Genomic DNA, 16,763 nt, shown 5'->3' with positions numbered 1-16,763 from the left:
CCAGTTCTCATATATTAGGAGTGTTGAGTTCATCAGTTATTTTGTATTTTTTTTTTCAGTGTATTTGAACATGCTGGCACGAACAGCGTGTCCACAACACATTGTTTATTCCAAAGAAATAACACTGGCTATGTGACCTAGCCCTTCATAATCTCCAGGACATCCACATCATTACGTTGTCCAGCAGCAGCACATTTTGTATTTCCTTTGGGCCGATGCTGTTAGATAAACACAAACGGTCCGTGAAGGCCACATTTTCTAAAAATGACTCGTTTTCTCCGTGTCTGTTGCGGCAGAACTCTGAATCACCTCGGTAGCCTCAGTTCTTTATTTGTTATGCAATCACATTCTTAGCATGCTTGAATTTTCAGTGTAACAGATGCGACCAGCCCCGTGGTTAAATAGTCTGTTCCCCAGTCCATGTTTGTCTGTCTGACTGCTGTCTCACTGATAAGCACATGTCCCTGTGTGACCCAGCGGAGGAGTCAGAGCTGGCTGTTAGAACTGCTAGTTGTCACCATGTGTTACAATGACAGACATATAGTAGACACAGGAACATGCTCCCATACTAATAATGCTCTGATGGAAATGCTCCTCACTTTGGGGAGGCTAGAGGCTACATGCGACTTTAAGAACCCCAAAATAGGGTTTATAATTGTCATTATAAAGGTCTGCATAGGTCTCTTTGCTCACGTACAGTCTCTCAAGGCTACAGTGCAGGCTTTGTCTTACTAGAGTTTATTTTATGGCTGACAGATGGCAGCACGAATGCACTGCTGACTAAAAAGCTACTTTCAGCAACTCGTTGCATGCAGGTAGCCCCGCATGTTTATTTTATCTTTTTAATTTATCGTCTCCTTCCAGAATTGAACCAGTGATCTTTTGTTCTCATTAGAAGAATGCGTAAACCACTCCATTATGGTACTGCTAAGTACAGGGGCAAATTTTGAAAAAACATGGAATATCAAAGAAATAAACTGAGTGATGAAAAGAGGACACGTTCAGAGTTAAACTAATGTCACCTTTGAGGTGACACTGACTGTTGACTGTCATATGACAGTCTCGTTGAGATTAAATGTCTCAGGAGAGACCAGGCCGAGAGAGGAGGAGTGTAACAAATATAAATAAATACAACCGGGAACACAACATCCAGATCATATGAAGTAACATGCAGAAGATACGTAAAATGTAAGAGGCCGGGGCTTTAAGCCATCTGCCTCCAGTCACCTGAGGTGGCTTTCAGTTCCAGTTTACCTCGCCCTCTGGTTCAAAGGTGATTAAGGGTAGATGGCTGTTTGTGAGTTTGCTCAAATGTTCCAGGAACAAGCTGGATTGATTAAAATAGGCATATATGTTCCCTGTGTGAGATGGACAACTGAAAAACATGGCCAACACAAATGCACCTTTGGTTAAGGTTAGGGAAAAACTGTGACTTAAAGCAAATGGACTTACGCTCTTGTGTCTTTTCTATATAATGTAGCAGTTGATTGTATCAGGGTTTAGGCAAAATATTGACATTTCACTGAAAAACAAATGAAATGCATTATCATTGAGCACTAATACTATAATTCCCTATGAAGTGAAAATTAATCTGCAGCTACATTATTCATTAATTTGTTTGTTCAAGTTCAAACCAAAAACACCTTTGCTGCCTACAGAATGGTCTGTTATAATGAACATACTATTGGACTAAGCTCAAAGCATACATCCCTGGTGGCTAACATCACTGACTGAACAGTAATATCCTACTTTGTATTGCTGATAGTTTGGGCTTTCTGTTTGCACATTTGTTTTGAACAACTTTTGTTGAACTAAAGCAGGTGCATAATGAAAACCCACAGGGAGTGAACTTTTCTTGGCCCAATGGGTGCAAATGTCCAGTGCAGCAGCACTGGATTTTAATCTTCTGCAGTGTGAGAATCATGCAATTAGCTGTAGAGTGAATTCACAGGGAGCAAGGGGACATCATCTGTGCCTCCTCGTGCATACTCTACCTCGGCAGCACCCTCGCCTACACCAAATAGAGGATCTCCTCTTGTGCGCTGCTTGTGAGGAGTTGACGAAACCTCGTGTGTGAAAACGTGTTTACTAGCAAACTGTTGAGTTCACGAGGTGGACCCAATTACAGAGGAACAGGCAGGAAGATAATGGGAAAAGGAACTTTAATGACTTAAAGCAGGTTATTCCAAAACACTGACAGAATAACATGAAAAAACATGGAGTCCATTAAAAAAATATCTACAAGAATGAGAAAGACTAAGAGAACATGCAAACTAAGTACACATACCAGAGGGGGGGGGGGGGTGATACGGCAAGAAAGGTGAGCTCAAACAAGACAATAATAAAGATGGGGAAAAGAACAAAGGAGGGAAGCAAAAGGACTGAAAGCCACAGGAACTAATCTTCAAAATAAAGCAGGAAGTTAACTCAGCGACCAAGAATAAAGACAAAATGGTGAGACGTGGACGGGGAGCCCAGAAGACCGAGAAAAAGGGAAACGATTTTCACACACATAGAGGAAGAAAAGACCAAGGAACACAAACCACAGATAATTATAACGGCAGTGACGACTGTAGCTGGAGATAAAAAACAAAAAACAGAACCACTACTAATTTGGACTTGGGATGAGCTCCCAGTCTCCATTCCCCATTATGACAGTCATGATGTGTATGTCTTATAGTATATGATTCAGCCTAAAGATAAAGATTGGTCCTGCAGCTGCAAACATTAAAGCCAAAACCAGAGAGAAGCTTGTGCTGGAGATGACAGCTACAAATAAGGCGTTATTTTCCTGTTTATCTACGGTTCTTTTTCAGTGACAAACAGTTGGTTTCCTGTGTCCTGTGGTGTTTGCTAGACATCTGTGTTCTCTGCTTTGGTCTGACTTGGAAGTCTTACAGCTGGATAAATCCAGAGATAAGACAGGAGACCAGGAGTTGTCCTTAAATGACCAGAGAACAAACATCCACCTGGAGCCATGTTTTTCACCGCCTGCCAGGACCGCAAGCTGTCCTCAGATGACCCAGCAAAACAGACAGACGGACACATAGCGGTAGTGCTAGTGGTTGTGGTAATAGTTTGGTCCTCAAATACAGACAGACAGACAGGCAGTGGGGTCAGGCTGCACTGACTTTAACAGTTTTCAGGAGAAGGCGCTTGCATGTCAGGGAAAAACTAAACTGTTATAAAGGAAACCTTCTTTGGTTCTGCTGATAAACCACTGAGGGTCGTTACAATACATTAACTTTAGACACCATTATATACAGCATAGATTCAGATATAAAGTTCTTGTTCTGGGACCTTTGAAAAGGTCGCATGCTATTGTAATTTCTCCATCAGAATAGGATGGTGCAGGCTATACACAACACTATGCAATAATGTCCTTATTACTACTGGAATAGGCACGCATTGTGAAAAGGCCCACTTTCTAATTTCAGTTTCCTTTCATTGGTTCAACTCAGAGAAGAATAACTTAGAAAATGGCAACTAAACTTTGACTTTTTCCTGTTGAATTTAATAAATCATTTTCTTTGGGCCGTTTTTCTGCACTCATACTATAACTGGTTTACTGTTACATGAGTATGTCACAAGATATTTATCACAATTTTTAAGCATCTGCCCCCCAAAGAATCCCATTTGTTCGCCTGTGTTTTCTACACTGAGGGCCAGGACGGGTCCTCGATCTGTATTAAGGGAGGTCCTACACAGTCTGATTTGAGACTGAGTTAAAAGGTGAAAGGTGACCGCTGTCTTCTGAGGTTGGTGAAAAGATGTCTAGAAAAAGCCTAAATTTGGTTGAATAGGACACTTGACCCTAACCTAGAATTTTCTTGCTGTAAGGCTAACCACTGCACAACTGTGCTGACCCATGTGGGTCTGTAGCTGCAAGTGGCTCCATAATGTAGTGGTTTACACGTTCACCTAACAAGGAAATGATCCCTGGTTTGATTCCAGGAGGAGACACAATTCCCTTTGGGAGTTGCGTCAGGAAGGGCATCAGGTGTAAAAATCCTACCAATTCAAACATGCAGAGCTACCTGCTGTTTTTTTTTTACACATTATCCTTCACTAAGCTTTATTTGTTTCTTTTCCTTATTTTCCTTCTCTCTCCTCCCCACTCCTTTCCAGCCATCTTCTTCTTCAAACATCCATCACATCCTTTCCATTCTTTGCTTTCATTTCCTCATGTTTTCTCACCTCCTCTCCTCCTCCTTTCTTCCATTTAATTTTCGTTCCTCTCAGTCAAAGAAGGCCTTTGATTGGCTGACCTGTATAAAAATAAGGGTGGCTGCGTTCGACCCATCGGAAAATTTTCAAACCGTTACTCAGGCAAGAAATTGTCTCGAAAGCCTCGGGACACTGGTATTGTTTAGTCACTGGGAGACAAAATGATGAGTCACCTGTGAGGCCCATAATGAAGTGAATAGCCCCCTTACGTCACAGCGGCCCAGTTCTTGCCTCTACTTTTTCCATTTGTCAGGCTACAAGCTGTTTGTGTATCCTTTCCATGATAAGGCTTGGTACGAACAGGCGAGCGGAGCTGAGATAAGACTGAGATCTGTCGAATCTTTCCAAAACCTCAGACAAGGCGTGTGTTTGTTTACCGTCTGTCTGCTTTTTTCACCATCAAATTCCTTCCCTTCTTCTCTTGTACTGTGTCATTTCTTTACTTGAACTTCTTTAAACCCGCGTCTCTTCATCTTATGTTTGATTTCCACCTCTTTTGTGTCACCGCCCCCTCTCTTCTTTTCTTTGATATTTTCTCGTCTTTTCCTTTCTGCTTTCTTATTGCTTCTCCTAGTTCCACTTCCTGTGGATTGTCTCCCTCCTTTATGTTTTTGAACATAGGTTTTCCTCCTCTGTGATTTTCCCTTTTTTCTTCGCACATCGCACGCCTTCCCCTCATGCGCCGTGTCTCTCCCGCACCCTCATTTTACCGTCTCGGCAACGAGAAAAAGACAAGATCTGTTTTACGCTGTTTTTTTTTTTTTTCCTTTCTCCGGTCCTCCCTACCCCACCTTCCTCCTCCTCCTCCTCTTTCCCTCTCTTCTTTTCTGGATTTTTATTCCTTTCCCAGACACAAAAAAGCAGCACTTGGCACTTTTGAAATGTAAATAAAGTTTTGTTGTTCCCTCAGCCGTAGCCTCCTCCAGCCCTGTTTATCAGGCAGACTTCAAAGTGGCACACTGACATGTGGCTCTATCTCTCCCCTGCTCTGTGAAATAGGGTCACAGGCGGCGCTTGGCTTTCACAAAAACTTTTCCCTTTCATGTAAGAACCTAGTGGGTGAGAGCAACTAAAGGGGGCCATGCCAGCCAGCCACCCACCCGCTATCCAAACTGAGACACATATTGCACCTCATCCACTGCTCTGTGTGTGTGTGTGTGTGTGTGTGTGTGTGTGTGTGTGTGTGTGTGTGTGTGTGTGCGGGTGTGTGTTGTCTGTGTTCACTTTTCTCAGCTGGTCATTACAGCCCTGCCTCTGTTTTGCTTGGGTGTATCTGTTTCGCTTGTTGTTTTTGGTATCTCATGATTTTAGTCACTGAGTTGCTCTCTCTCTCTCTCTTCTTTTCTCTCTTCTCTTTTAGCTGTGGTGCCAGTGTGAGAGCGCCCGGGTAGCCCCTGCTGAGCTCGGGACTGCAGCACCAGGACAAAACACATAAGAGGAAGGAAAAATACAAAGGAGGAATAAGCCAGCAAAAAGAGCAAGGAGAATCAGAGGAGACGGCATGTTGGTTAAAGTTGAGCTTAAAAGGCAAGCCTGACTCTAGAGGGGAGACATATTGATTCAACTTCTCAGCTCACAGAAGGTAAAGAGGCAGAGTTGCTCATCCGTAGGTTGAAAGGTTGACAGACCGCCAAGAATTCAGGGTACTGGTCATGGCTCCAGGCCTGCTGCTGGTAGGATAGAGTTCAGATCAGCAGCATCTACAACGCAGCTTCCATCCCCATCTAACCCCACTTCTAAACAACCCATCCATCTCTTTCTCCTTAGCCATCAGTATATTCCACAAGTCCACTGTGACAAGAGAGGCGAGCCCTCATACAGACTAGTTAACCAGGCTGCAGCATACCGTGAGAACAAAGAGTGACCTCACGAGCCATCGCTGAGTAGAGGAGAGACACTCACCCACTGCGGGGTTTGAGAGACAGCGGCCTTTTAATCAAGCACATGGGCTGTTGATGAAGAAAGATGGCAATGAGACTGGCAGGCGCCACCCCTTCCTCTCGGCCACCCTCCCTCCCCCCAGTGGCCGTGGCTCGGACCGGGTAAGGTTGGTCTGTTGGCATCCATCGGAGCATCTGCAGCAGCTGGCAGAGCGTGGGAAGGAGCAGTATGCAGGAAACTGATTTACCGGCCACAAATGCCTTCAAAGGTAAACACTGACAATAGACAGTGGTGTGTGTGTGTGTGTGTGTGTGTGTGTGTGTGTGTTCTTATATGTGTGTGTGACAGTGTTAAAGAAATTGCTGACAATGCCATGTCCGGTCAAATACACTGTACATAGTACAACTGGAAACTTAACCGAGTGTGGTTGACAGCATTTTTCCATAATCAGCCTCAAAGGGATGAGTTCTATGATGAGCACAGTGATTAGTACATCATGGCTTTTTCTCTCATTTTTAAATCTACTAGATACTATTGGACAAATAATATGGACAATTATTTTTAAAAACAGAATCACAACCTGATCATCTTACAGGAGGCATTAGAACTGGAGGATATGCTGTTTACAGAAAAATGACCATGTGACCACATCCGATTTTCAAATCTTAAGAGCTGTACTTTAAATTAGGGATCGATCTGGTGTCTTTAAATAGAATTTCTAAGACTTATAGGTGGTGATCGTTAAGTTCTGAGGTGCTGAAAGAACTGTTGTTGTATCAACCTTGTTGGCCAGTCCGCTGAACAGGTTCCAGAGGTAATTTCATGCTACATTTTAATGGTGATCAAGTTGGCAAAAACAGCTTACATACAATTAAACTCCTCAGAGACTGTCTACTATTTCATACTACAAATAGTTTTATGCACCCAGATTTATTGATTTAATTTTTTTTTACTCTTTTAAGTTATTGTGTAACTTCTTGGTAAAAAGCATCATCTGCAAAAGTCAAACCTCTTATGATTCAATTGAGCATCTCATCATAGCCATGTTCCTAAGGGGTTAAACTTGCTCATTTTTGATAATTGTATTAAATTTGCTAATTTTTAATTTCATTACAGATGTTTACTTAATCTTGTGTTTTGTGACCTTGCGGTTCTGCTTAGGGTAAATGTTCTCCACATGTGGAACTCCTTACCTACAGGATTCAGATTAGACCCTGACTGACATCATTTCAAACTGAAACAGTTTTTGCAGAGCGGTCATGAATGCATCTCGTGTTACAGTGCGTTATTACACTACAGTTTGTACCTTGTAGTGTGGATCCTGATTTTATGCATTGCAGCATAACTTAACCTGTACATGCTGCTACATACTTACTATACAAAAAAAAATTAAAAATTAACTCTGCTTCTATAATTTGGCAAAACCTCATAAATAGGAAAAACTGTGCAACCACTTGAGAGAGGATGATGAACCCAAGTGTGAAACTGAACCACAGTGGCATTTCACTGCTTCATTAAAGTGAAAATGCAGGCTTACAGCCAGGCTGTTAGGCCATGTGGCAGAAAGCAAGAGCAAACAGGTTAATGAACAAACAACATCAGGATCAAAAATGAAGTAACAGTCTGAAAGATGTCAGCTTTCCAGTGTCTACACTGAAGGTGGAATGTGGAGTGGGAAATGAGGATAAAGACAGATGATCAGGAGGTAAACCTCTGAGACTGCAGCAAAGTTTGACTTTTGTCTTTTGTTCAGTCTTCATCAGTTCAATATAAGACTGAGTGAATATTCATATATTGTAAATGTAATGTGACCACACCGCAAGACTAGCTGGCAGTTAGGAGATGAGACACACACACACACACACACACACACACACACACACACACACACACACACAGATGTTGCAGTTTATTCCACCTGATTGGACACCTGCTAAACACACTAAACTTCACGAACCAATGATAAAGGACCAAGGTGCCATTTCTCTAACCAAATAGGTGCAATCAAAGTAACTGGAAGCTATTTACGAGGTGCAGTCAAAGTTCTGTGACTCCACCTATAAAAAGCTAAACCATATACGATTTTAATCTGGCACCATCTCTCTTTGAGGAAGTCACTTTGTGCAGCTGTACACTCCGTGGAAGTTCGGTTGTGGGAGCATGTCAGACATCATCGGCAATGCTACATTTTCTCAGCTGTGTCAAAACAGGGATGCTTTACAGTAAGTTTATTTTTGGGGCAGAGAAGTCAAACCTGGCGCAGAAAGATAGCGGGGCAGCGGACCCACTCGCACTCACCCAGTTTGCACTGAATGTTTTCCCTCAGACATCTCGACCATTACGGTAGAACCAGGTGTTGATAGTCTTAACCGTTGAGGACAATTTTACTGCTTTTTGTTTTCTTGGAGACTCTGGGCTGCTTCTGCTCCATGGTGCAAATCCAAATGAGCACCAACAAGTGGTGCAGATGCTAATCGCACGGAGTCACATGGAATCCTATTGGCACTTTCTGCTCTGTTTCTGTGCATCAGGAACGGTTTAAGAACTGTTTAATAACACCATGTGTTATATGGTAGCAACGCCTTATTAGTGGGTAGGACATCATCAGTAACCACCGACTTCATTTTATGTCGTATTCTCTCAGCCTGCATCCTGAGATTGTGACTGACAGTACAAACCTTGACTTTGCTTTTTAGGTAAACATCCTGTAACATAAATAATATTTTGTAGCTGAGGATACGAGCAAAAGCGAAAAATTCATACATAGTTTAAACACCTCTGAACGCAGTGCGGCCACAGCTTGGAGAAATTTCAATGTCATTAATGTGAAGAACCTCCTCTTTGTAATTAAACTCATATAGTTTGCTGACTTATCTCTTTATGCCTGTGTATGCGAGTGTGTTTATGTGAGCATCTATTACTTCTGTGACATTTATGAGGGAAATCAGACGGGTCATATTCTTTGAGGTGAAAACTTTACTGTGCTGAAGAGAGAAAAGCAGTCGTCTGTGGAAATAATAGGCGCTGCGCTGCCCACATCATTCACCCCTGTCGACTTGAGCTGAACGCTTTCTCATTAAAACAGTATCGCTTGCTTTAATTATTATTGTTGCAGCCGAAGTTGCATCGCAGGCCTGCAGAAGAGGATCAGTTTGTCCTTACTTCCCTCGGTTCAGGTGAAATGTTACACAAACTGAAAACACTGGTGAATAAATGGGTTTGAACCTGGGACATGCCGACTCCCTTCGGTGAGATTATAAGAGCAGACTAAAACACAGAAATGCGCTAAATGCAGTAAAAAAACAAAACAAAAACAATTATATCCAGACATAACAACCACGCACACTTTAAAAGAATAAGGCTCTATTTTTTTTTATTAAATCTACCAGAGCAACAGTTTTAGCAGAATTATCACAGTCAATGGATTAGAGTGAAAAAAACAAACAGAAGAATGGAGAAGTGTAGTACTGAGTCACACACTCGCTGCTTCATCTTCTTTGTTCGTCCCATATGGTGAGTTTTACAGTATCATCGTAAGTTTTAATCCACTTTTCTCTCATTGTTTTTAAAGCACTTCATGTTGTTGCCGCACACCTGTCCTTCTCTGCTATGAGACAACTCAAGACGTCATTTGGCAGTCTTTCTGTGCCGCTGCCTCTCGCTCATTACTCGAGGTTTCAGCTCTCTCAAAGACAAAAAAAAAAAAAGAGAACAGACGTGAGGCTCGGTTACAGTTTTTCAAAGAATATTATAGCAAGCAGTTGAATGGCTACTATAGAGGAGTGTAGTGTGGTGTGTGCTTATATTACAGGCGCAGTGTTGCTGTGCAGACTGCAGAGCTGAAGCTGTGAGGGTTTAAAATATAGTGCTGTATTGATTACATTTCATTGTTTAATTAGCTGTAGTGGCAGACTTTGGCTTCACTTTCCCAGGTGTAGTTACATTTCAGGTGTTGACAGGAACGCTATTAACAAGCAAAAAAAAAACAAAAAAACCTGAACCCGACTCGTAACTCGAACCTGACATCGAGGTTAATGGGGACCAGTTATGCTTTATATTGTTGCAGGGATGGATGATCAAAATTAACACTGCAAAGGTTTGCGCTAATGAGGTCAGCAAGTAACCCAAAACCTGCTCTAAACACTCTGTTACGGGCAGTGATTTGTGTTGTCGGCAGATACGGGCTCGCTGGAAAGAGAGGAAAGCCAAGTACAGTCTATGCACAACCTCACACACCTCATATTAAATCACCTGTGTGGGTTTACAGGTCGTGTGGGTGCCTGGCATTAACAGGCATTTTGGGTGATTAGATCACAAGTGCAAGGCTCGAAGTCCATTTCAAACTTGGTATTGAAACGCCTCTCCACATGCGTCTCGGGTGACCACTCGTGTTGGATCTCAGTTCACTGCTCTCTGTTCAGAAAACATGCACTTGGATAAATAGACTAACATTATGTCACAAAGTCATCTGCAAACTAATGCCCAGTTTTATGTTTCTGTCATGGTCCTGGGTTTTTTGACCCACTGTTTTTGAGTTGTGGACTTTCTAGTTTTATTTATTATTCTCTGTCGAGTCTTGGTTTGCTTTTCATGTATTGTTCCTGAGCTTTTGTTTTATTACTTTTGTAGGCTGAATTTTGTTATTTATGGTAATCTTGTGACCTGTCCAGGGTGTTCCCTGCCTCTTACCCTATGGCAACTGGGATAGGCTCCAGCCCCTGCTTCCAGCAGGATAGTGTGCCATGTCGCAAAGTTCAGATCACCTTTGGGAGCTTCACATCATTTTGATTGTTGCCATTTTCTCTGTAATTATTGTAGGGTCTAACTTACAACACAATGTGCCTTGAGGTGACTGTTGCGATTTGGCGCCGTATAAATAAAATTGAATTGAATTGGTTGTGCATCAGGCAAATCTGCAGCAAGTGTGTGATGCTATCATGTCAATATATGGACCAAAACCTCTGGGGAATGTTTCCAGCATGTTGTTGTGCCATGAAGAATTAAGGCAGTTCTGAAGCCAAAAAGGGGGTCTAAGCTGTACTAGCTGTACCTAATAAAGTGGCTGGTGAGTGGCGTTTTTTTTTTTTTTTTTTTTAACAGCTGGCTCTGTGTGAGTCATACAGTGGGGGATATCTTTATGGTCCTCTCAGGGATACAACTAAGGCTGTGATCACATAAGCCCCATCGCCTAATGTTCAAATCCTCTGGCTGCCCCTCATAAACAATCAAAAGAAAGTTGGCTGAGAGGGAGGGCTAAGGGAGTCAAAATGGTAAGTTTCAGAGAGTGGATGAAGAGGGCAAGGAGGAGGGCGTAAATTATGCACAGAAATTCAAATAGAGGCTCTGAATAAAACAAGGCATTAGAAATGAGCAGATAGATCCCTCTTTAGGTAAAAATCTGCTGTTAATATTCCCATCAGGATCAAATATAATGAAAAACTTTTCAACTACTGGACAAATCAGCTTGATTAGTCAGTGTAAGCATGTTATCATGCTAAACTAAGGTGGCGCGCATACTCATCCTAACAAGAGGCATGAAAGAAATGATCAGGAATATCATTTTGGAAGCAAGTCTAAGCGCAGTTGTGTGGTTGCTTCTTCCAGACTGGTGCAGTCCTCTGTGTAGTTTCTACCACGCATACGAACAAAGAGCTCCCACAGACAAACTTATGCAAAAAACACAACCGTGAAGGTGACTGATGACTTTTTCCACAGCACTGTCTCAGTTTGGGTTTTAAAGCTGCTGCAGCAAGTTTCACATTCTGTCACTTTCTCTTTGATTGCTGAGATTTTTTTTTTTTTTTTTTTTTTTGTTTTTTTTCTTTTTTGGTGTCCCGCTATGTTTCCGTTGGCAATGTTAACCAGAGCACACACAGGACTGCGCCTCCTCCGCTCACCACTGATTTGTCAAAGCAATTTGATTTGTAGCTGAAGTCGGCTCGGTGGCTTAAACAACCAAGAGCACGGGGCGGCTGACAGAACCTTTATTCTCAGGAAGATGGGATCTCCGGGACAGACATCCCACTCTGTGAGCTTATAGAAAACCACACTGATGGACTGACTGAGTCACTGACAGATTGACTTATAACTCAGCTGGCTGTTCTCCGTTCTTCCTTACGAGTTAATTAAACTGAACATAGAGCCTAGCGGGGTTGGCATGCAGCGTGTGTGCTGCGTGGTTAAGATTTTGATTAATGCACTGGCCTCAAATCTACACACACACACACACACACACACACACACACACACACACACACACACACACACACACACACACACACTCAAGCTGGTCCATAGATATGTGCATGCTTTTTTGCTCTTGTTATTAGTGTAGTCAACTACTGCACATACAGAGGGATCACTCCAGAGCTGAGCATTCTCTCTGTTCTCAAAGCACATGTATTACATAATTCATCAGCTGTGCGTATGGCTGTGCTTGTCTGGGCTCATTCTGGTCAGTCTCCACCAAGGCCCTGAGGGGGTGAAGAGGGGAATGAAGTCATTGAGCGGTAGTAAACAAACGCGCCAGCATTCAGATGTAGGCAGACACCGGTGGTCGATAGCTGCAAGGCTAACGTAAGGTTTTGTTTACCGCGGAGGGTTCATGTCAGGTAAAACACACACACACACGTTTGTGCTTCTGTCTTTGTAAGGACACTCACTGACATAATGCATCCCTTGTCTTTTTGCCCTAACCTTAAACATCACAGCTCAGTGTGTAACCTCAGTATTTACCCTTTAAAGGTGTGTCTTAAAATCAGAACATGGCAAAAGATCTTCTAGAAACATCCTCACTTTGAGGGTTGTTGGTTATAACACAGATACAAGTACGCACACTTAAATCTTCTACCTGATTTCTGTGGTGAGTTTGTTACTCTGTGTGTTGTGGTCTCTGTGAAAGAAAGAGAGTGCTTAGCTGCTCAGGCAGATGCAGACCAAGGCCATGTTACCAACACTAGGAAATAACTTTTTAATCACTTCTCACTCTCTTTGTTCACTTGGGTTTCCCTTGGATACTTCATCCCTGATGGCTGACCATAATTCTTGTATCTAATGTTCTTTATATTTCTTCTGTCTGCAACACTATTACAATCTTTCTGTCTGCTCACTGCTTCAGTCTTGATAGTTAAAATTGTTTTTTAATTAGGGTACATTTACCAGTTGTACAATTACCCTTGTCTTACTCAACTGCTTCTCAGTATCTGAAATGGATAATTTAGTGGACAGAGAAGCAGTTCAGTGGTCCATATTTTTATGTTCACATTGTGAGGAAGGAAACTGCCCTCCTATAAAAACAATCCAATCGGTTGTTTGTGCAAGCAGCTTTTTAACAACTCTGGGGCCATGTGAGACAATGTAAGTCATTTTGGCAAATATCCCAAATCAACCCATGTGTACATTTAAATCGTGGTCTGTTATCTTGTTAGTAGCGAGAATGTAAAGGCGGAAGTCGAGCATCATGGCTGTAGTGACCTGGGGAGGAGGTCGGGGTCGATGGGTAGGTTAACAAAACATTAGGCACTGGCGATATTTGCCACAGAACAAATGTAAGGGTTTAGAGATTAGTGGGAAAAAAGTAGATGTAATGGTTTACAAGCATTATAGATTAATTGATTCATACTTTGATGCACAACCACAGAGCTGGTCAAAATTTCACGATATTCAGGGAAACTGTGTAGAAGTGTTGAAAGTCCATCCTTTACAAATGCACTGCACTCCTGCATCCACACCATCAATCACAAATCTACTCAAGTTAACCGAGGTGTGCCCACTTTTTTTCTTACACTTTTTCCATCCAGCGTACTGAGAGAAATTCTTCACAGGAAACAAATGAGATGACAGCTTTTGTAAACTCAAGTGGTGTTGTCTCCAGACTCAGTTGCAAATCTGCCGGGACACAATAGGATTGCAACATTCATGCTTCTTGCGATGGTCGATGGATCTGTAAGTGAAAGCCCGGGGGTGGGGGGAGTCATGTCCACCTATTCATCCTCCTCAGAAAAGAGGGAGAAGAAAAGCAGTGTCCTCTCAGAGGAACCAAAAGATAAGAATAATGGTGCCTTCCAAATGTGGGAAAGTCCCACTAAATCTAACCTGTGTCATCTTTTTTTTTTCACCTACATTTTCTAACACCCCTCTTGCGTGAGTCAATATAAAGAGGGGCGATACTGCACAGTCACTCTCAATCCTAACATCGCTCTCGCTAATTCATCCTCCCTGTCGTCTCCCTTTCTGCATTTGACACATTTTCTCACTCTCGCTCCCTCGGTGGTCACCTTCTTCTGTCCATCTCCATTTATCTCACTCTGACTGTCATCTCCACCCTCGTCCCTCCTCTGCTCCGTCTCTCTCAGTGTGGTCTCCCACCACAGTCGATCCATATTGAGCTGTACTAATGTGGAGTCCTCGCCCATCCATAAAGTGACTGACAGCTCGGGGTTATTAGAGGAGGACCTCCTGCCCCTCTGCCTGCCTGCTTACTGGGGGCTGAGGCCTCAGACACAATGGTGTATGTCAGACTGTACACCATTTACCTGTTTGTGCATTAATTCAATTATATATACTCGATTTAGAACGCACCTGAGATATTAGATTGATTATCAAGGATGCCTTTTTTTAAGGTATACAGTGTAGGAAAATAGCCATAAAATAACCATACATACTGTAGATGAAACCATAGCTTTTCTAAAAGGATTATTGAAACAAACAAACGTCAAGGTTACTTCATTTAAAAAGGGAACTTCTGAAGGACAAAATCGGTGAGCCTGTATTAGGGTTGTCAAAAAAAATGATTCTCAGATACTAATCAATTTTTAAAATTATTTTTGGTTCAGATTTTGCACACCTCCTAGTGCCGGTGTTGATCCCAGTCCCAGATAATTGGCACTGTTGCATCAGGAATTGCATCCAGAATAAAATCTTTGCCAAATCAAACATGCAAATCCAACAGCTGTGGCAAACCCTGTCAAATAATGGAGCAGCTGAAAGTAGCTTTATGGAATAGTCGCATCTGTAAAGTTATCATTAAGGTAGCAGCTATCGGCTATGACTAATAATAAAGCAATAGCATTAATGTTGGAGAGGGACAGTAAATGTTGATAGTGCTAATTTAACAGGATAACAATTTTTTGTCTAAAAACTGTCATGTTTCTCTTTAAGTCCCAAATTAAAGCTGAGAAAAACGAGCATCATCTAGACCGAAACAGCGGCAGCCTACCTTACCAACTCTATTCAATCAACAATGAAAGTGTGGAGCCAAATCACCAGAAGCACAACTCTACCTCGGACAACCTAAAAATATTGTTGTCTTTGTTTTTTTTTGTGCTACCCAAAAGAATCTTAAATATTCGTCATTTATACAAACTAGCAAAGTACCAAGCGCATGTTTGCAACAGGAAAGTTACGCTTACCAGTTAGTGATGCATCGTTGTAGAGTCATGCACCCCATAAAAAATATAGGCTTGACAATACTAAGCCACCACACATTACTGAAGGAACCGAGCGACATATACTCGCGGTTATACTCAGGTCCCTCCATATTTGTTTATTAATACTTTTTTGTAGGTTTCACCCACCTTTGGCTGGCTCCGATTCAGTACTAATAACATGCACGGTCCTTATGATGTCAAAGTAATCCTAAACAAGTCTATATTTAGGTTGGGGAATTGGTGGACCGAAAATGTCTTAAAAAACACAACTGTTAAAAGCATCAGTCGACTTGAAAATTGTGTTGTCACGAAGGCCTCCTGATTTTTTGGTACCGAGTTTGAAATTCTGCTATTGTGCCGACCCTAGACTGTGTAGCACAGTGTTATACGGATTTGTTGTGTTTGCAAAAACTCAGTGTAGATCTGAACCTGAGCAGAACAATGTATTTCTTTCTCTGCGTCTGGATCGTATTAACCAAACTTAAGGTTTGATACTGACTTCGCGGTTTTTAGTTTATCAGTGTCTTTGTAACAGTAAATTTCCCAGAGACAATTATTGACATCTTTAGGTTCCTTACAGTGTAGCTCACTAGTTTTAAGCTTTAATTTCATCTCTGCAAAGAGAGCTTGTTACAGAGAATAAAAAGCAAAAGGAGCGCGTACCCTGTGGGACCCCATAGGTGATAAATACGGAGAAAGAGGACAAGTTGTGTATCATGAACAAAAACATACTGTTAAAAGATGATCAAGAGACAATCACACACACACACACACACACACACACACACACATGCTCAAGGCAATCAATTAAAATTTCATGATCTGCTGTGTTAAATTTATGCACTAAGGCATGAAAGAGAGGATTCTCTGGCATCTACTGTTGATACAGTATACTAGTGTAACTCCTGGATTCTCATAAACACGCCTGAATAGCTCAAAGCACCAAGTACTTGAAGCCGTTACTAAAAATGCCTGTTCAGACATGAGGATTGTAGCTATTCAAAAAGGATTCAGCCTGTTTCTCCTCTAAACTTGTGTGCATGTGTAAAAGGCAAAATATTCTGGAGTGTAGCAGTGGTCAGAGAGCTCTTTATAATAGATACAATGGTAGAATCTGCATCAAAGGGATCTTTGAGTAGTGCCGGGGAACAGAATCCACTGAACAAGTGGAGCACCACATATGGGACACAGTTTGTGGTAAAAGCAACGGGGAAATGGGTTCAGAGT

At 42.0% G+C, this 16,763-nt stretch overlaps 1 protein-coding gene across 2 annotated transcripts in view; it reads left to right on the top strand.

Annotated features, from left to right (window-relative positions):
- LOC115794099 (low-density lipoprotein receptor class A domain-containing protein 4) overlaps nt 1-16,763 on the top strand; it is a 253,084-nt gene that overhangs the window by 86,806 nt on the left and 149,515 nt on the right. Inside the window, exons 1-2 of one of the 2 annotated variants that reach the window (XM_030749375.1) lie at nt 5,239-5,271; nt 5,588-6,376. In XM_030749375.1, coding sequence (XP_030605235.1) covers nt 6,337-6,376 — 40 coding nt within the window. In that variant the 5' untranslated portion in view covers nt 5,239-5,271; nt 5,588-6,336. Of the gene's footprint in view, nt 1-5,238; nt 5,272-5,587; nt 6,377-16,763 lie in introns of those variants that run through there. The other variant, XM_030749376.1, reaches the window with a different exon arrangement.

This window comes from Archocentrus centrarchus, chromosome 16 (genome assembly GCF_007364275.1).
Source record: "Archocentrus centrarchus isolate MPI-CPG fArcCen1 chromosome 16, fArcCen1, whole genome shotgun sequence".
Lineage (NCBI taxonomy): Eukaryota > Metazoa > Chordata > Actinopteri > Cichliformes > Cichlidae > Archocentrus > Archocentrus centrarchus.
The sequence above is the reverse complement of the archived record's forward strand: the minus strand, read 5'-3'. Positions and strand labels throughout refer to the sequence as shown.